The sequence below is a fragment of the Acartia tonsa genome, chromosome 13 (assembly GCF_053477335.1).
Source record: "Acartia tonsa isolate MP-2025a chromosome 13, ASM5347733v1, whole genome shotgun sequence".
In the NCBI taxonomy this organism is placed as follows: domain Eukaryota; kingdom Metazoa; phylum Arthropoda; class Copepoda; order Calanoida; family Acartiidae; genus Acartia; species Acartia tonsa.
In genome coordinates, this window is record NC_137272.1 from 18,778,898 (window position 1) to 18,800,151 (window position 21,254).

A 21,254-nucleotide genomic window follows, 5' to 3' on the forward strand; every position below is an offset into this window, starting at 1 on the left:
GTTGACTTTTAATTAATTAACTAAAATATACAAAAAGTAATGGTTAAAAAATGTACTTTTATTAATATATCATAAATTTAAATCTAAAACTCGGGAATACCAACAACTATATAATGGACGCATAATTAACGCAACCGTTACGGTCAACTCAACATAGTAACACAATTAGGGGCTTTGCAGACAGTGGTCAGTCAAAACAGAGAAGATAGATAGGATCATGGAAAGAAAACAAAGTTGCGGCCGGTATTGTCGTATTTTCACAGTAACTTTTGATAGATTAATTTTTTTAGGTAAAGTTAATGATTGCAAGTAGGGGCTAGAAATAGGAAAAAGATACATATTTCTTAAAAACAACAAGAATGCCAAATGTATGTTAATGTTAAATTACAAACAGTAATATTTTTGAGATTTAAACCAAATTGCAAAAAAATTGCATTTGTTAGATTGTAAATTTAATCATATTGGAGGAAATTAAGGTTTGCGTTTCTTCTCCAACACTCCTTGAAGTAGTCTAAAACCTACTCAAGACAAATAGGTTTAAACATTTAGAAGAACTCGACGAAAGCATTAGTATATATTATCCTTTTTTTGTTACATTTTTAAAACACCGAAAATAAAGGCTTAATAAGGCTTAGTTATAAACATTAACCTATTAATAGATAAAGTTATCATACACTAATATGAATTAAAATGTTAGCAAAAGTCAAAAGAAATTATTTTTGGATTTTTTCTTTGCAGTATACAGCTTTACAACAAAATGCCGAAAAAAAACATGTAGATTTTTTCCCATTAAATTATATTATTTAAGAGTTATCACTTTTTTTTGAGAATTATGAAGACATTTTTTTGCAATTTATTTATTTTGACTTTAACGCTAGAACACTATTTTTAAACCTGTAGCTTAAAATCTAAAAATAGCAAATTATACTTTTTGTGAAAATTAGTTTGTTTAGTCGTTAGTCAAAATGAAGCTTTTATTAAGTGTAGCCGTGATATTTTCTGTGTTTTCTTTGACGTTACAGGATACGGTAAGGATATGATTACAGAGTAGCGTTGCTTACAGTTAATTTATTATGGACATGCGAAAAGTGTCACGTTCATCTCTTTTTAGAGGTTTTCTTCCCTAATTCTCCTTCCATCTTTCCCTTTTTGACATATTTTTATGACGTCACGTTTTTTCCTCTGTTTTAATATGCAACAGAAAATTAAAAAAAAAATTGTGAAGAAATCTGAAAATATTTGAAAACCACTATATATTTCAACACCCAGTCCCCCCCCCCCTTCCCGGCCTCATTATCTCTAGGAAGAGCAAATCTAAGGCTTAAGTTTATGGTTAAGTAATTCAAATTCTCGAAAGGTTTAGATACAAGTTTACACAAAATTATGTAATATTACTATTTTTGTATGCTTATGATAAAAAACATATATATCTATCTGTCTAACAAATGCTACCTAACCATACAGGCGCCAATTCAAACTATTCGTTATCTAGCTTAACCCAACCTAACCTACAATAGACAAACATGTTTTTTTTTCTTGCAGGTACGGACTGAACCCTCCTCAGATATAGAGTATGAACACAGGCTGCTAGATCTGGTAGCACAAGATGCACAGAGGCGGCGTCCACAATATTATAGGCAGGATTTATTTACAATTATATGATAAAGGCAAGGGCAGGTAAGTCCATAGGGCACAGTGCCTATGAAGGTGCTTTGACTTTAGTGTCAGAACCTAAATTGGGACATAGTGCATTTCATTACCCTAGGTTAGGTAACTTCATTTCACTTTTCAATAAAATCTAAAATGCAGCGGTTTTTTTAGAAAATTAAATTTGAAAATTTCAAGTTTAATTTTCACCCACTAGGAGTTACCGCATAATCATGACAAGAAAAGCAAAGATTATTTATTTAAAATTTTGAACAACTTTGCTTTTATGAAGTTCTTCATAAAACCACTCCTGAAGTGAGTTAATTAATGGCCATTTTAATCAACTGCTTTGCTAAGGTCACGGAAATTCAGCCTTAAATAAATCATATAGAGAGAGGTTTTATGACTGACTTTATAAAAGCAAAGTTGTTCAAAATTTTAAATAAATAATCTTTGCTTTTCTTGTCATGATAATGCGGTAACTCCTAGTGGGTGAAAATTGAACTTGAAATTTTCAAATCTAATTTTCTCAAATACCGCTGCATTTTAGATTTTATTGAAAAGTGAAATGAAGTTACCTAACCTAGGGTAATGAAATGCACTATGTCCCAATTTAGGTTCTGACACTAAAGTCAAAGCACCTTCGAAGGCACTGTGAGGGGGGATTAAGAGGTAAAAATATTTTTCCCACCCCCCAAATTGACATTTGCACCCAAAAATTTGTAAAAAAATATATATAAGATTTTACTACCTAAAAACAAAGGTTGTTAAATAAAAGGGTGAAGGAAGCAAAGATTGACTTTGACTTATTTAAGGTCGGAAATTCATTATCAAACAGGGGACTTGCACAAAAAAAATAGCCCTCTAGCTTTAATAGGAACTGATATAATAGGGGGGGGGGGCGTTCAATGCCCCCCCCTCCCCGACCGATTGAGTTACGGAAAGGGGCCCGACTTTTAAGGGTTAAGATTAATTACATGATCAATCTTCTCTATGGCTTAAACTCAATTATTTTGAAGCAGCTTATAGTGCCTAATAAAACATGACGTCATACACTATAAATTACCAATGATAGGCCAGTATTTCATTTGTAAAATGTAAATTAGTGTATCATTGATCATTTGTATTGTAAGACGCCATTTATATTAGACACTATAAGCTGCTTCAATTAAGTAAGATATAATAGAACAAGGTAGACGAAGATTTTAATATTAAATATATAATGATTGTAGGGAACAGAGAGGACTTATTTCCTGGTTTAGAAGAAAGATATTTGGAGCTCAAAAGAAAAAAATGTAAGTTTATTTTGTTTTCAATTTTTGATCGAGTATAGCGATATTCATAGAAGCTGTTAAAGAACGTGTCCTAACTTTTGTAATTTTTTAACAAAATAGCTAAAGAAAAAATAGGTTGGTTTTAAGGTACTAAAACGCAAGAAAAAAAAAGAAAATTGCCATTATGAACAAAAATAGTAAGATCTTTAATTTGACACCTTACTTTTTGAATTCTGTTGAGTAATTATTGAACAAATCTATATTGTTAAAGCCCGGTGAATCAAAACTTTGAACTTTGGAAGCTCGTCACAAATAGGTTAAAACAAAATCACAAAAGTTAGGACACGTTCTTTAAAAATAATTATGACTTCAACTAAAGAGAAATTACTCTCTTATACACATATCCTAAAAATCTTTATTTTCTAAAACTCCGGAAAACCTGTTATTCAATTATGCTTTTATAAAATAGAGGCTGCGTCCCCTGAAAAGCAAAATAGCATAAAACCATCCAAAAGACTAAAATCTAAATAATACGATATACTAAAACCACTCAAGGACCTTTTTCTTACTATGGAGAACTCAATCGGTTAAGTAGTTATTGAAATCTTAAGCTACTAAAAATAACTCCCCTCTCACCCCGAAAAAAAAAATTCTCTGGACTCCTCCCCACAAAAAAAGAAAATAAAAAAGTTTAAATAACCTTAAAATAGGATACATAAACAACTATCATTTTCTGATTGGGGGTTGGGAGGGAGTACAAAACTATTTCAGATTTCTAAAATAAAAATTTATGATAACAAGAATGACATCATCCATAAAAGCGAAGCTCTGAAACGGAATGTTAGACGAACATTATTTCTTGTAGAGTGTCAGAACTGAATATACAGAATATAAATATAGACAAAATTATACATAAATTCATTGCAAAACTTCTTAAATTTGAAATACTGTTTGAGGACATACTAATATTTTTTAGGACTTGTTTATAGAGATGCTTCGCTTATAAAATTGTACCTTATTGTATTGGGAATGAGTACTTCAAAAATTAGACCAATCGCGGATGGTTATGTCACATACAAAATTGTTTTTAAAAAAGTTAAAAATTAACATGAACATACGGACATTTTGGTAACGATTATAGAGTTGCAAAGCTTTCTAAATCGTACCTGTCTACTGCAGGAATCATCATGCCAAGTTGAAATCGATAGGACAATTTTAACTAGCCTAAGTTCACGAAAAAAACTATCCGTTATGGACGGACGGACCGACCCTAATTATAGAAAAGCTTCGCTTTTAAAGATGTTTTTCTTTTAGAGAAGAGAAGGCCGATGTGTTAGAAACAGTTGAACCTGAAAATAGATTCTTCATACCAGCAATTAAATTCAATGACAAAACTTGCAAGTAAGTAAAATACAGCTTATACCAACAACGAGTTTAATTCGAAAAAAAATCTCAAAACCTATACTTCATTTTTAGCTGTCGTTGGGGGGCAACACTTGTTGTATTGCCGTATAATTGAAGACCTTTATATCTGCCCCAAAAATATATTTTTAGATTTATTTTACTTGTTGGCTATACCTTATACCCGAGTAAAATATCTTTCCAGTATATTCGAAACCCGCTACTTCATTTTCTTCCCATGATCCTTAATTGTACTATCCGTGAAAAACTGTCTAACTTTCTGTTTAACTGTCTTTTTGACAGATAGATTATAAAACAAGGAAGATAACGCGTTATGTGTATTAATTAGGGTTGGGCCGGATATCCGGTCTGGCCGGTTATCCAGCCAGATATCCGGTAATTTTTGATATCCGATCGGATACCGGATATTAAAACTATCCGGTTACATGATATCCGGCTGATTTTTGACGCCGGATATCCGGTAATTTGCCGGATATAGAACGTTGGCCAGATATCCGGCCAAACCCTAGCATTAATGAAAACAAATAAATACAGTCAGACAAAATGGTAGAGTAGAATCAAAAAAGTTTAAATACCAGGCAATAAAATCTAGGAAATAAACCACTGGCGTGCACAGGGTTTTTAACAGGCTCGTGTTTGGGGGGGGGGGGGGCATGAGAAAGGCAGTTTTTCTTAATTTTAATTAGAAGGCGGTAAGGGGGAGTGTTAATTTCTTGAAAGTTGCGGATTTTGTATTTTTAAATTTTATATTTTGTTGAGGTTTCGTGACTTTTTTTATTATAAATATTAAATTTTGTGTAATTAAAATATAAAAAAGGAAAGATGTCAATCTGTCTCAATGTAACAAAATATACAATCAAGAAATGTAATGATTAAATTTTTGTCTTCAAGGCCCGTTAAAATTAGTATTGGAAATTTGAGAAAAAAAACGTCCCAAAACCCCTAAAAATTATTCAAAAAAATAGATTATCAATGAAATTACTCACAATTACATTGTTTTCAGAGCGTGGAGGTTTGTGGTCGAGCCTAACTGTTTGATTGTTAAGGCTACAGGAATAGACTTGTTGGGAATTCTAAAGTGCTGCAAAAAGTACCAAAAAGACTACGAGGAAATCAATTTTGAACAGAACAACAATTTCATTTTAATTACTGGGATTGTTTTTTCCCAAAAAACAAACATTTTCACCTTAAACTATCTGTTACAAAAAGGATTAAGACAAAATATGTTTTCTTATTTTATTGCAACATGGTTCATATAGTTGTTTTTTTGGCATGAAATAATACTATAGTGTATTTACCATTATATGTTATTAACAACTGAATTAACATATTTGGTCATTTCAGGTGATTTTTACGTTATGGGGGAAAAAAGAAAAAACGACCCATTTATCTGCCCCCCAAATATCATTTTAGATATATTTCGCTTGATGGCTATACCTTATTCCTAGAAAAAAGTGTATATTTAGGTTTTCTGACATTTTCCAAATTAATTCGAAAAATATATGGTAATTTCAGCTGTTTAAATTTTTCTGTCATTTTAGATTTATTTCGCCTGTTGGCTATACCCTATTCTTGATTCAAAATATTGTTTTACAAAATTGATTGTTGATTAGGACTCTATCAAAGAAATTGAAGACATTGACAGAGATGGTAAGATGTTGTTTTTTTTACAATTAAAATAATCTATTTTACAACTTTTTTATGTCTTTTTCATTAACTTCTTCTGTTGGGGTATGGGGAAATGGGGTGAGATGATCAGTATATTGGCTGTTTAGAATATGGTGCTTGGGGTTCTGATAGGTTTTAGGCCATAAAGACAGGCCTTTTAAGCACTAAGTATAAAAACATGTATACGCCTATAGACTTCTGCAGTTTGGTTAATGCTAACATGTGAAAATAAATGATTTTTAACCCAAAATAATTTGTTCCTTCTTATTTGGTATGAGATCAATTTGCGAGTAAAGCACAAAATTACGATATCTTTGATTTTTTGGTATATTTAGATAATGTTGGCACTGACCGTCTGCACTGCTGTTGCAAGGTGAAAGGAACTAAGGACACGAAAATGAAGTTCAACTGGGGCCAGTGCAAGAAAGAGATCAAAGATGACAAGAAGAAACCTGACAAGTTTAATGAAGTTGCATGGTTTGACTGCTATTGTAAAGATATCCAAGACGGGGAAGAGTTTGATGATGATACCGATAATGGTGCTGATGATGATGATGACGATGATGATGACGATGATGATGACGATGATGAAGCAACAACTATTGTGGCTGAAACTACAACAGTAGTAACAACAACATCAGCTGATGAAACAACAACATCAGTTGAAGTAACAGCAACATCAGCTGATGAAACAACAACGTCAGCTGACATAACCACATCTTTACCTGATGTTACAACATCAGCTGATGAAACAACAACGTCAGCTGACATAACCACATCTTTACCTGATGTTACAACATCATCTGATGAAACAACAACGTCAGCTGACATAACCACATCTTTACCTGATGTTACAACATCAGCTGATGAAACAACAACGTCAGCTGACATAACCACATCTTTACCTGATGTTACAACATCAGCTGATGAAACAACAACGTCAGCTGACATAACCACATCTTTACCTGATGTTACAACATCAGCTGATGAAACAACAACGTCAGCTGACATAACCACATCTTTACCTGATGTTACAACATCAGCTGATGAAACAACAACCATGGACACAATGACAACAATGATGCCATATTAACAATAAAAACATATTTTGATTACATCAAGTAACTTATGTATAAATGGATTTTGTAATTATTTTCTTTAATTTGTATATAATTCACTAATTAAATTTTTTATTTTATCTTGTATTTGTTCTTGTCTTTTTAAAAATATCCCATTACCATAAAAGTTTGAAAAGTAAAGTTAAAATAGAAATAATGTTTTCTCGAATCATCTAATATATGTAATTAAAGTCTTTACAGAATGAAATAGTATTGCGATGGCTGATTTGCTTATAGAAGCATTTCCATAATTAGATTTGGCCCGTCCGTCCGAATATCCCGAACAGTTAGGTCTTTTCGTTAATTTAGTCATGTTACAATTGTCCTTTCAATTTCAAACTTTGAATGATGACTCCTGTAACAATTAGGTACGAAATTGAGAGCGAAGCAACTCTAAAATCATTAACAGAAAGTCCATATGTCTATTAAAAACATGCTGGTTTTTAACTTTTTTGTATGATATGATTATTAAAATAGACATATTAGAATTATCTTATCGATTTCAACCTTTGCATGATGATTCCAAGGACAGATTTGACACTCATTTGCAAGATTTGCAAGAGTTGTAGTTCGTTTCTCCTTTCTTCTGATTTTAGAGCCTCGCTTTTGTGGATGTTGTCATCCTTGTTTGTAAATTTATACATTTTTTTAAAAATCTGTATTATAATAAAGATAAATATTTATACAATAATATTAAATTTCATATTTATGCAAATTAATCAAGGACAATTATTGCCAGTGCAGCGTGTACAGAAATCCAACTTAGGGGTTACCGGTTCCTAAACAAGAATTATAGCGTCCAATAGAAGCAGGTTTTTGATTATTAGAAAGACAATATTAAAAGATATAAAGAGAGATATTTAAGATAAGGGATAAGGGGAGCTGTAAAAATAACTTAAATACATAAAAGTACTAGTAGTTTTCCGGGATCTAAAGGGATTAGACAATGGCTGACTAATGTACTGCCTCAATATTAATACACAAAATTAGTGGTTGAAACGTATGGACATAAAATTTAATAAACTAACCAATCAAAATTCATTAAAAGTCCCCAAAGTTGTTAAGCCAACGAAATTTACGTTTTTATTAAACTCGTGGAAATTGTGTAATAAACAACCCATTGTCCCCTCTCTCTCTCTTTCTCTCTCTGAGTAGTTTGAGATTACCACTTCATTATACTAGAGAGAGAACCTATTGGAGAGCATAGATACAGACAGAAAGAAGGAAGAACAGACACATTCTTTAATAGAGTAGTTTTGAAACTAAAATATAAAAATTAACTAAAACAAGAACAAATATTTCTATAAGTATCGCAGTTTATAACAGCCTAAAAAATACTGTATACTGTGTTTAATTTTAATTTTAAAGCAGGCCTTCCATAGGCACCCCCCAACCCCCAAGACAATAAAACATTTTGGGGGTGAAGGTATAACATCATTAAATGGAAGTCTTGATATATTTAATTTTTTTACTTTATTTAAAAGGACATGCGAACGTGCTTTTTGAAAATATAGAAAAGCTTTGCATTTAAATAGAAATACTTACTCCAAGACTCCTTACTGTAATGTTACATTGTGGTGATCCGCCTTGGCTAAAAAAAAATTTTAGTAGCGAACTTTTCTATTAGTTGTGTTCTGTCTGTCTATCTATATGTCGGACAGTTATCTTAGAAGGGTGCCCCCCTATCACCTCTTTTCCTTCACATCCCCTCCTCTATTACTCAATATAGATATTGCTGCACATTTTTGAGCTCCAGTATTTCTTAATTGATACAACATTTAATGTTTAAAAATTTAATTTTTTATATAATTTGATTGTATATATTAATTATATAATTTGAAAAAAAGCTTTGCTATTATTGGACCTAAGTCAGTTGGGGAGTTGAATCCATTTTCATAGAAGCAGAAATATAATCTATGATTACGGTTTTGACCTTCTAAAAAACGTAATCTACCATTCCACTTTCCCCTCTCTTTGTGATGATATCATTAACGCTGATACGAAATTTTTAAATGTACCATTCCACTTTCAATAGAGGTGAAATTGGAATGGTACATTTATGTTTACATATCAAAGTATTCATAAAATTCTTAAAATTATAAATAGTATTTTATACATTCCTACGATTAACATAATTTAAAAATAGTATGTATGATTTCAATTATGTCGATGTTAAAGGTGTAAACCACCATTCCAGAGGCAAAATTGGAATAGTAGATTACAAAATTCATATCGGCGTTGATGATATCATCACCAAGAGAGAGGAAAGTGGAATGGTAGATTACGTTTTTTAGAAGACAAACCCGTTATCATAGATTATATTTCAGCTTCTATAAAAATGGATTCAACTCCCCAACTGTAAGTGTCCTTCCTTTCTAACATTTTTGTTTCAGTTTGTCTGCATGGAAAGCTTATGATAACGTTTTCTTATTTGTTGTCTTAACAACTTTGGAGACTCTTATAGTTTTGATTGGTTTATTCAGTTTGGTGTCCAAAAGTTTTGACCACTATCTATAATCTAAAGAAAGGGATATTTTGTAAATCATCATTAGATATGTACATCAATTTATCGGCCATTGTCTTATTCCTTTAGCTTCCTGATAGAGTTCTAATTATACCGTCAGAGTGATCATTGATTAATCATGTTGGTTTGTCTGTTGGTCTATAATGCATGTTTACCTGACTTGACAAGGACCTTTACACAGGTACCCTTTGCTGGACAGAGCTAAACAAAATTGCAAGAAATATGATTAGTGAAATTCTTTAATTTTATACAAATAGGTTTTTGATTTCTCTTAATTTATCAGGCAGTTTTCAGTTCCAGACCAGGGTTAGGATATTGCTTGCTGCTTGACCGATATGTTTCTCTGGTTTAGTAAAACGCCTTATAGATCCAGGGAAGGTTTATAACTATTTTAAAGGGTGACACCACCCTACCCACAAAAGATAAATCAGCCTTGGAAAAGTACCCCCCTTTAAAAATAAAATTTAAAAAGTGGATAGTCGACTTACCAAACCTCCCTTCCCCTAAACATTTTTAATTTTATCGATCCATGCTTAAGGGTATTTTATCTGTTATACATTTGTATTATTCTACTATTACCTAGAATGTCATCTTCTTATACTTTAATCTTAAAATGTATCAAAAAATATATCATATTTGACCGTAAAAATAATTTTTGCACATCATGGCAATAAAAATTAGCGTAGACCTATAATAATGTACATGGAAAGCACAGCTATAGAAAGCGCGTGTTAAAAATTGAATTATCACTCTACGATTATCATTCAGTCGCTACTATAAAGATCATTTATTGGCCATAGTGTGCCAGTTCTAACCAGGGCGTGCCAAGGGTTTTGCCTTTTTGTGCTCCCAAAAAATTTGACAACCACCTGAAACCAAAATCTATGGAGGTATATTAGAGACAGCAAGAGGGGTGTAATTTTATGGTCAGGGGGCTGTAGTAGGGTTTGAGCCTTTGGGTGTTTTGATGTGAATTTATGAAAATGTGTCTGTACAAAATGACACCATCCATAGACGTCCAAGGGGGGGGTAATGGGGCGATTACCCCCCCCCAAACGAATTTGGGGGTGCCATAGGCACCCCCAAAATTTTTTTCACTTTACCCCCCCCATTTAAAATTTACCCCTACCCTGGGGGTGCCGTAGGAACCCCCAACCATTTAGGAGGGGGTATTTACCCCCCCAAACAATTTTGGGGGTGTAAATACCCCCCCAAAAATAGAAAATCTCTAACAAAAAAAATTTTTAATACTGAATTTTTGATAAAATTTAAATTACCCCCCCCCCAAGCAAATTTTACCCCCGGGGTAAAAATTTTGGGGGGGGTAAAAAAAATTTGCCCCTACCCTGGGGGTGCCGTAGGCACCCCCAATCATTTAGGAGGGGGTATTTACCCCCCCCAAACAATTTTGGGGGGGTAAATACCCCCCCCAAAAATAGAAAATCTCTAACAAAAAAAATTTTTAATACTGAATTTTTGATAAAATTTAAATTACCCCCCCCCCAAGCAAATTTTACCCCCGGGGTAAAAATTTTGGGGGGGGTAAAAAAAATTTGCCCCTACCCTGGGGGTGCCGTAGGCACCCCCAATCATTTAGGAGGGGGTATTTACCCCCCCCAAACAATTTTGGGGGGGTAAATACCCCCCCAAAAATAGAAAATCTCTAACAAAAAATTTTTTTGCGCGCTTCGCGCGCATTTTTAATACTGAATTTTTGATAAAATTAAAATTACCCCCCCCAAAAATTTTACCCCGGGGGTAAATTTTGGGGGGGGTAAACAAATTTTACCCCTGCCAATAGATTTCAGGGGGGGTAATTACCCCCCCCAAGCAAATTTTACCCCCGGGGTAAAAATTTTGGGGGGGGTAAAAAAAATTTGCGGCGCGCTTCGCGCGCCATTTTACCCCCCCCCCCAAAACCGAATTACCCCCCCAAAATAAAAAGCTTGGACGCCCCTGACACCATCCCCCGAATAAAAAAAAAAAATTTTTCTTTCTTTAAATCTTAAAATTCAACTTGGGGCCAGGGAGTCGACTTACTCCTTTTCTTTTCCACCTTCTTTCCCACCTCCTAGTCCTAGGGCATAGCGGCTAATACTTACATAAAGATAAAGTGATTTTTTCAGACAGACATACAGTTGTGAGGGGGGAGGGGAAACTAGTTAAATGTCAGAACTTTCAAAAATGGATTGGAAATAGGTAAAAAATATTTCTTACGTGTATTAAGATCTCTTGTTGAACACAGGGAACAATAATCCCAATCATACCAACTTTTGTCCCTAAAAATCAAACAACCTTTGTCAAAAAAACTATGTCCAGCATCGTATTATATTATTATGAATATAAAAATGTACAATCATAAGATTAAAACCAATTTTTTTTAGCCCGTACCTTTGGCACCCCGGGGCTAAAAAACTGTTTTTACTCTTATAAATGTACATTCTATATCCGCGGAAAGCTGTTTATAATACGATGCGAGAAATAACTATTATAACTTTTTTAAAGCGAAGCTTTTTATAACTAGGGTCGGTCCGTCCGTACGCCCATCCAGAACGGTTAGCACTTTTCGTTAACTTGGACAGGTTAGAATTGTCCTATTGTTTTTAAACTTTGCATGGTGATTCCTATAACGGTTAGATACGATCTAGATACTCGTTATAGAATGTCCGTAAGTCTATTAATAAGTAATATTTATTTGTAACTTTTTTGACAAATTTTTTTCATTTTATATAATTTTCCTATTCATCTGATTTTTGGAATACAGATTTCTAGGACAGCAAAGTACAATGTTATAAGATAAGCATCTCTATAATCAAGTATGTAAGTATGGCCTTACCAGTATTTTGTATTTGAGTAATTTTGCAAAAAATTTACTTACAATCCTATTATATAAAGTAGTAAACGTTTTTTGTCTGTCCCAAAGGATCTCGCTAACCACTGAACCGATATTGTTCTCCTTTACAGTGAAGCTTCTTATAGGTCCTGGGAAGGTTTAAACTATTTTTTGGGAGGGTGTCTTCACCCTCCTCCCCCCCCCCCCCTAAAAAAATATTTTTTTACTCTTTTGAAACTAAAATTTAAAATGGGATGAAGTTTTCTTTCCCCCCTCCTACCTTAAGTGCCCCTAGAGGCTTCTAGGGGCGTAACCGCTAGTTACATTTATATTCTGCTTATTCTGTTCTGACACTCTAAAAGTGTGAATGTTCGTTTTTCCTCCCTTTTTATTTTAGAGCTTCTCTTTTATGGATGTTCTCATCTTTGTTAGATCATGATGTCTAACTTTTTTTCTTTATAATTTTCAACCTGAAGAACAGTTTTTTAGTGTCGCAGTAGGAAAAGTCACTTTTTAGGTTCATTAAACATGGTTTCTAAACAAAAAGTCATTTTCATTACAAGCATTGAAGAAATGGGATATTGGAACCCAAAGTTTTATAGACATTCTCTCTTATTCGTTGGTTTAAAACCGTTGTGTACTTGAAATTTATATTTGTTATATTAACTAGCAGTGTCAGAACTTTCAAACAAATGATTTTAATCCAAATAAGGTGCAATTTTGTTTAACTGCAACTAAGCCAGAGAGATATGGGACAATGGGTTGTTGAATACACTTGTCCCAAAGTTTTCTTATTCGTTGGCTAAACAACTTTGGTGAAAACTTTGAGCACTAAATTTTGATTGGATTATAAATTAGGTTTGACCAATAATTTTAATCTACTGAAGGGGTGATTTTGTATGTCATCATTGGGGATGTACTCAATTTTTCGGCCATTTCTTTATCCCTTTAGAACCATAATATAAACAAACAAATTTACCTTACAGTCTTGTCCATGCACAGTTGTTGCAGACAACCCACCCGCGCATGTTGTCTTATTCAAGTATTCAACAAAGTCATTCAAAAGTACCGGATTTCTTACCGTTTTAAACTGTAATTAAAAACAAGGATGTCAATACCCTTAGAAAGCAAAGCACAAAGAAGCATGGATGGACAAAAGGGACACAGTGAGTTGTAAAGCAGATGTTTAGTAGCCATAGGCAAGAAAAAGAAAGATAGAGAATGAGTGACTAATGAGAAATATAAATGTCTTCTGTTGCATAATCGATAGACTGACTGACCAAAGAGTTACATGCTGGATGCTCTTCGGTAAGAGGTATCTTTTATCTTAGATTGCAGCTGGGAAAATAACATTTCCATTACAGAGTTACGGACGGACTGACAGACAGACAGACAGGTTGGATTATAAAGAACCTTCGCTACTAATAATGTAATTTGCAAGCAATGACATTGATTATTGCACAATATCGAAGCAGGAAGTGCCTAATAAAAAATGACGTCATACAATACAAATGGCAAATGATAGGCCAGTATACAATTTTCCTTTGGTCAATTATAATGTATACTGGCCTATCATTGGTCATTTGTATTGTATGACGTCATTTCTTATTACGCACTATAAGCTGCTTCCACAATATTTGAAATTAACGTCTTTAGCTTATAGTGTTGGCGCATTGCCTTTTTCGTGGTAGAGATTATATTAATTAAAGACCAAAGCATCATAATTCAAGACGTTCATTAAAAATTTCAACTGTTCATGTGCAATAAGTACAAAATATTCAAAGATTTGGAGTTATTGTAAATTATATAACGCGTAAAAAAATATTAAACTTGACTGAACGATACATGGCTTAGATGTAGATTAGCTGCACTACTTAAATTCTTAATTACCACATTTTGTGATGAAACCAGCCTGAAATATGACAGTTACAAATACAGAAAAAAATTAAAAATATTTTTACTACATTTCTCAAACCCGCTTTATATCCAACGGAAATTGATCGATTGTAAAATAAACAATTAAAATAAGAAAAAGTTTAAATATTGTAAATATAGATAAAACGACTTACAATACATATATGTTGCCAACCACCACCAAAACACTAAAAATAACATATTATAATATAATAAAAAAATCACGCAACCTTCTGCAACATTAAAAAAATCCATTTTACAGATCTATTATGTTTAAGTAATAATCTGTTACAAAAATATTTTAACAACATCTAATTTTTTTAATAATATGCATGTCAAAGTAAGATAAATCATTAATTAAAAGGTTATAAGATTCATCTGCTTGTGTCGTCCAAGATCTCGTAAACGGCTTGACCAATCGCTACACAATATTGATTAGTATTGCCCTTACCCCGTCCCGTTTTAGAAATATTTTGTTAAAAATTTTGCCCCCAGCCATAATATGGTTGATTTATGCAAAATAATGACCCATGCAAAATATTTTTTCTGTAGTACAAAAATTGCGATGGTACAAGCACTGCAAAGTTTTTCAAATTTGCAAAAAGACTTGTACAATCTCAATTATAACATATGAAGGACAAATGTGTAGCAAGTAATTTTCCAAAGTAAAAATTGCCAAATTTCATACATAAGGACAGATACGGATATCCGGCTGATTTTTAATTCTGGATATCAAGTATTCGGGTTTATATTGACACACTAGAATTGAAATTTTGTAAAAATCGTTAAAATTGATATGGAACAAAAGCTTTAAAAACGGTCTTTTTGCAGATTTTAAAAAGTTTGTACCATCTCAAATTTTAAAAAAAAATTTCTCATTTGTCCAATGAGCGACACTATTAGTTAGAGGATGGGGCATATTTTTGGCCCCAAACAGGCGCAACTCATTACCATGCACAGTTAGGACTTCCAGACAAAGATCGTGCAATTAAAGAGTTAGTTGTCTATTAGTCAAACTGGTCTTTGTCCTGATATCTTTTGATAGCTTTTATCACATCTTTTACAGATTTGTCCCTGTCTAGGCTATTATAGAGTAGCTGCACTATTTAATTAAATAAATGTAAACAAAATAATTACCTTAAGCATGTAATTTTGTTCATGAATGTATAAATTAATTGTTTCTGGGTCGAGCAAACAATACAAATTGTTATGTTACTTGTTACTGCTTCAAATTTCAAATTATTTACTCTGGAAAGGGTATTTAAAAAAAAATAATAAAATTCCGATAGGGGTTCTTATCTCCTCCCCAACCCCTTATCTCAAGTTTTAGAAGGGAGAGGCCAACAAGGATCATAATTGTCCCAAGAATCAAATTGCTAGATTATATCATACAGTTTATCTCAAGTTAGTGTTTAGTTTTCAAGTTAGTGTTTAGTTTTCATCCTATAAACACATGTATTTCTAATTCATTTCCTATACAAGGGATCAAATTAACAAAATGTCAAAGTTTAACAATTTAAGTGTAGAAACTACACTATCAGAAGATATTCGGGATATTAAGGATAGGCTATCTAAATTAGAAGTAATTGAGAGTCTGTCTGCCCGTATTACTGCAAATGAGAAAGAACTGGCTTCTCTTTCTAAAGCCATGAGTGATTTGCAGGATACTAATACAGATCTGAAAGAGGAGGTAAAGAAGCTTAATGAAGATCTTGAGTCCAGGCCTAAAAAGGCAGATTTAGATGCTTTAAAAAGCGAGCTATCTGCATTTAAAGCACAAATTAATGATAAGGATATACTTCCTTTAAAGGAAGGACTTGAGGCTGTCAGAGAAGGAGTGGATGCTAGAGAGCAGGCATCAAGGAATTACTGTGTGCGTATAAATGGTTTGTTCGTACCAGAAGCCCAAGCCAAAAATATCTCTGAATATGACCATGCTAAGCTTTGCATGGCTGCGGTGCATGAGATGCTTGGGCCTGTTTTGAACAAAAAGAAAGATTCTATTGGTTTCAGCGTTGAACATCCATCAGATTACATTGAAACAGCTCATGTATTGCCCATCCCAAAGAGTGGTAACTATATGTGCCCACCTATTTTTGTGCGCTTCAAAAATCGCAACCTTCGAAATCTAATTCTTGCCAACAAAAATTTTGCTAAGGTTCGGAAAATTGATTGTGAAAAAGGCACAAAAAGTTATCGTATTGCTGCTGATCTTACCAAACGCCGTTATGCTGTCATGCAAAAATTGATTCAATCTGAGAAATTTGAAAAAGTTTGGCATCTAGATGGCAAAATTGTCAAATTTATTACTAAAAAGAGTGATAAAGTATTCAAAGTGAAAATGTTTGAAATCACACCTAATCAAATAATTGAGAAATATTGTTAAATGTTAAACATTATGATTCTATTATATGTAATACTTTGATTTTTTTTCTAAGTTTTATCCTCTTACATTATATTTTATAATATTTAAATTATAGAGTAGCTTCGCAACTAAAAATTGCTTCATGTAAAATTAATATAATACCCTTGTAGGCTGAGTTTTGTTTACATGTTAATCTACACCCAATTTCCTTATTTTTCATTCATTAAAAACTTCTCCCTATTTTCCCCCAACTTCGTTTCTTCATCATACCCTTTATGTATTTGTCTCACACTATATTTATCTAATGATTTTCGATAGGGTGGGTAGTATTTATCAGATTTTAAATAATATTGAATATGATTTCTTATCTAGATATAAAGATTCTACATTAAATGGTAATAATTATGAAAATCCGTATTATGAAATTGATTTGGCATGTTCATATTTTAATAACAAACAATTTATTGAAAAATGTAAGCAATTTCAAACATTAAAATTTCTTTCTTGGAACATTCAGAGTCTTAATAGTAAATTTATTCAGCTTAAAGAATATATAGATTATTTAAAAGAAAATAAAGTTACAATAGATGTAATATCTTTGCAAGAAGTCTGGACTATTTATGACCAAGATATATTTAAAATAGATGATTATATATTTATCTATAAATGTAGAAAGAATAAAGGGGGCGGCGGGATAGCTTATTATATTCATAAAAATCTAAAATTCAAAATATTGAATGAATTGTCAACATTTGAAGAAGGCTTATTTGAGTCACTCACAATTCAACTTGAATATAACAAAGAAAAATTTGTTTTGAGTAATGTCTACCGGCCTAATACTTCTATAATGGGATTTACTGAATCTCAACAAATGGATTTTTTTATTGATAATTTTTCTAACCTACAAAGTAAATTAATGTCTTTTAAATGTGCCTCTTACATTTTCACAGATTCTAATTTTGACATCTTAAAGTATCACTGTCATGAAAAAACAAATGATTTCCTTGAAAATTGCATTGCAAATGGTTTTTTATCTTTGATAACAAGACCAACAAGAATTTCTAGGACATCAGCAACATGTATTGACCAAATTTTTACTAACGCAAAAGATAATAGTTTTCATTCAGGAATTTTATTAAATGATATATCTGATCATTTCCCAATTTTCACAATAACACCTTATTCATATAAAGCAAGTAAAGAATCTTATTTTTTTACAAGAAATATTAATGAAGAAAAAATTACTGGGTTTATCAATCTATTAAGAAATGTTAATTGGGAAAATGTAACTAACAGTTTAGAACCCCAAAATTGTTTTAATAAATTCTATGAGCTTTTTAATGAATTTTATGAACTTTCTTTTCCTTTACAAAGGATTAGAATTAATAAGAACATACATAAAATTGAAAAATTTATGACTGATGGTTTAATGAGATGTAGAGATAAAAAATTTGAATTGTCCACGTTAAGTATTAATGAACCAACTGCTGATAATATTAGGATGTATAATAGATATAGAAATGTCTATAATCGTGCAATAAAAACAGCTAAAAAATTGTATTATTGCAATGAGCTAAAAAAATGTAAATCTGACTTGAGGAAAACTTGGGATATTATTAGAGATGCAATCCGAAAAACAAAAGATAAAGCAACATGTATCAATGAATTGAAGTTTAATGATGCTATATATTTAGATAATGCAGAAATTTCTGAGAAATTGAATGAACACTTCACTTCTGTAGCAAGCAAGATATCATCTAAAATAAATCCTTCTAACATTGATCCGTGTAGCTATATACCTAATTATAATTCCAGTTTTAAAATGCATACAATAAACCCAAATATAGTTATAGATATTGTTAAAAAAATGGGAAATAAACAAAGTATGGATATTTTTGGCCTGTCAAATTCTTTTTTGAAGAAAATAATTTCTGTTATTGCCCTTCCTCTCTCTCATGTCATTAACCAAACTATTTTAACTGGAAAAATACCTTCTGAATTTAAAATCGCAAAAGTTATACCTATTTTTAAGTTAAAAGGGAATAATTCTAATGAAAAAGCTGATCCATCAAACTATAGGCCGATAAGTTTATTAGCTATTTTCTCAAAAGTTTTAGAAAAAGTCATTTATCAACAACTGTCATGCTATTTGATTAGAAATAATATCATTTTTGAACATCAGTATGGATTTCAATCAAAAAAGTCTACAATACACCCCGTGATACACCTCTTAAATTATATAGCTGAAGCAAAAAATGATAATAAAACTGTAATTGGAGTCTTCTGTGATCTTGCAAAATGTTTTGATACAATTCCACACTCTATTTTAATTAAAAAGTTGTCAAAAATTGGCATTAATGGCGTTGAACTTGAATGGTTTAAAAATTATTTAAGTAATAGACAGCAATTTGTACATGTAAACAACACTGACTCAACAAAGCTGAACATAGATAGAGGTGTCCCACAGGGCTCTATTTTAGGACCAATTCTATTTTTAATCTACATAAATGATCTTAAAAACTGTACTGATTTATTTACCCTATTATTTGCTGATGACAGTAATTTTTTAATTTCTGGTAAAAACTTTACAGAGATAAAACTGAAATTAAACAATGAACTTAAAAAGATATCTGATTGGTTTAGGAGTAATCAAATGAGCTTAAATCCTGATAAAACTAAAATCATGATATTTAATAAAAATGAAAATACTATTGATTGGAATGCTCTTAATATTAAGCTAAACTTTAACAATGAAAATGAGTTTGATCCTGAGAAAATAAAAATCTTAAATTATGTCAATTCAAGTAGCAATATTCCTGCAATTAAATTCCTAGGTGTATTTATAGATCCTTCTTTGAATTTTAAATATCATGTAGAACATTTACGTAAAAAGATTTCTAGTTCCTTATTTCTTATAAATAGAGCTAAACATATACTGAATTTAGATAGCAAAAAAATGCTTTTTCACTCACTTATAAATAGTCATTTACTTTACTGTTTACCTGCCTGGAGTTGTGGTCTAAAATCTACTATGGACCCATTAATTAAATTGCAAAAAAAGGCAATAAGAATTGTTTTTAGTAAGAAACACATCTCACACACAATGCCTTTATTTAAAAAAATGAATGTCCTTCCTTTACATGAATCAGCTAATTATTTGAAATTATTATTTATGTATGATTTTATAAACAGTAAGCTACCAAGTTCCTTTCAAGGTACATGGCTTCGCCGTAATCAATTACATACCAGAAATCTTAGAAACTCTAATATGTTTGATGTTAAAAAACCGAAGTTTAAATCTATTGAAAGATTTCCTAAGTATCATTTCCAAGAATTATGGAATAACCATTGTAATAATGATTTATTAACCCACAATCAATCAAGAAAAAAATTTATAAAAAATCTAAAAGAATCTTTGTTATCAAGCTTAACTTTAGTGTGTAACAACCCATTATGTCAAGAATGTAGATAAAATTATATTTCTTTTCAATATTGTTTGAAATCTGATAAATCAATCAAAATCTATTTGTTAAATTTTTTTTTAATTTCTATTATTGCAATAATGGTGTGAGACTTGTATGTCCTAATCAATCCTTCCTATTATCATTCTTTCCTCTCCAATATGATTTTATTTATTGCTTATTATCTTTTTTTCTATTTTTTTTGTCTTATTTATATGGCCTGTATGAAAACAATGTGTGAATACACATTACTGCATACTTCCTAGTTTTTAGGAAACTGCCATTTGGGAAGAAAATTTTTTTATAAATTAATCATATCAATAAAATTTGACTGTATATATAAATGTATATAATATTCATTTAATTCATTTATTATTTTGTTGTTTTTTTTTTCTATGTATGTACACCCAAGAATAATAAATCTATCTATCTATATCTATATCTAAGTGCTTAGTCGAGCACAGAAACCCCTACTTATTTAGAATATACCCTACGCCCCCTAGAAGCCTCTAAGGGCACTTAAGGTAGGAGGTGGAAAAGTCAACCTCATATTATTTTAAATTTGAGTTTCAAAAAAGTTAAAAAAAATATTTTTTTGGGGGGAAGGGGGGTAAAGACACCCTTGCAATATCGGTTCAGAGGCTAGCGAGATCTTTCGGGACAGACAAAAAACGCTTACTTCTTTATAAAATTTTTGCATGTGTTTGATTTTAACTCTTAGGCAGGTTAGGTTAGATAACATATGGTTCAAGTGTCAGTGTACTAAAGAAGTTGGCCCCGCAAGGTTCGGACCAACCCAGCTTATACCAATGACGAAATTAATTCGAAAAAAATTACGAAACCTATACGTATTTTCAGCTGTCATTGGGGGGAAACACACAGTAAAAGTGACGATCTCTCAATTTGTACCCCAAATATTATTTTAGATTTATTTCGCTTGTTGGTTTAACTTATACCTGAGACTGACCACAGGGGTTAGGCCTAAAAAGAAAACAAATATCTTTTTCTCATTTTATTTTTAAAAATAA

The 21,254-nt window shown here is 31.8% G+C and overlaps 2 protein-coding genes across 2 annotated transcripts; one reads left to right on the forward strand and one right to left on the reverse strand.

Annotated features, from left to right (window-relative positions):
• The first annotated feature begins 939 nt into the window (after positions 1-939).
• Positions 940-7,163, forward strand: LOC145304695 (uncharacterized). The gene is made up of 7 exons (XM_080146638.1): positions 940-1,028; positions 1,543-1,637; positions 2,880-2,942; positions 4,236-4,322; positions 5,347-5,450; positions 5,955-5,993; positions 6,347-7,163. The coding sequence occupies exons 1-7, from the start codon at positions 966-968 to the stop codon at positions 7,102-7,104; spliced, it is 1,209 nt and encodes a 402-aa protein (XP_080002764.1). The 5' UTR covers positions 940-965; the 3' UTR covers positions 7,105-7,163.
• Positions 7,164-7,771: 608 nt separating this feature from the next.
• Positions 7,772-15,639, reverse strand: LOC145304696 (uncharacterized). The gene is made up of 9 exons (XM_080146639.1): positions 15,538-15,639; positions 14,556-14,588; positions 14,377-14,398; positions 13,466-13,576; positions 12,957-13,021; positions 11,871-11,932; positions 9,809-9,854; positions 8,675-8,720; positions 7,772-7,908 (listed from the first exon to the last, which is right to left on the reverse strand). The coding sequence occupies exons 1-9, from the start codon at positions 15,558-15,560 to the stop codon at positions 7,849-7,851; spliced, it is 468 nt and encodes a 155-aa protein (XP_080002765.1). The 5' UTR covers positions 15,561-15,639; the 3' UTR covers positions 7,772-7,848.
• Between the last annotated feature and the right edge of the window lie 5,615 nt (positions 15,640-21,254).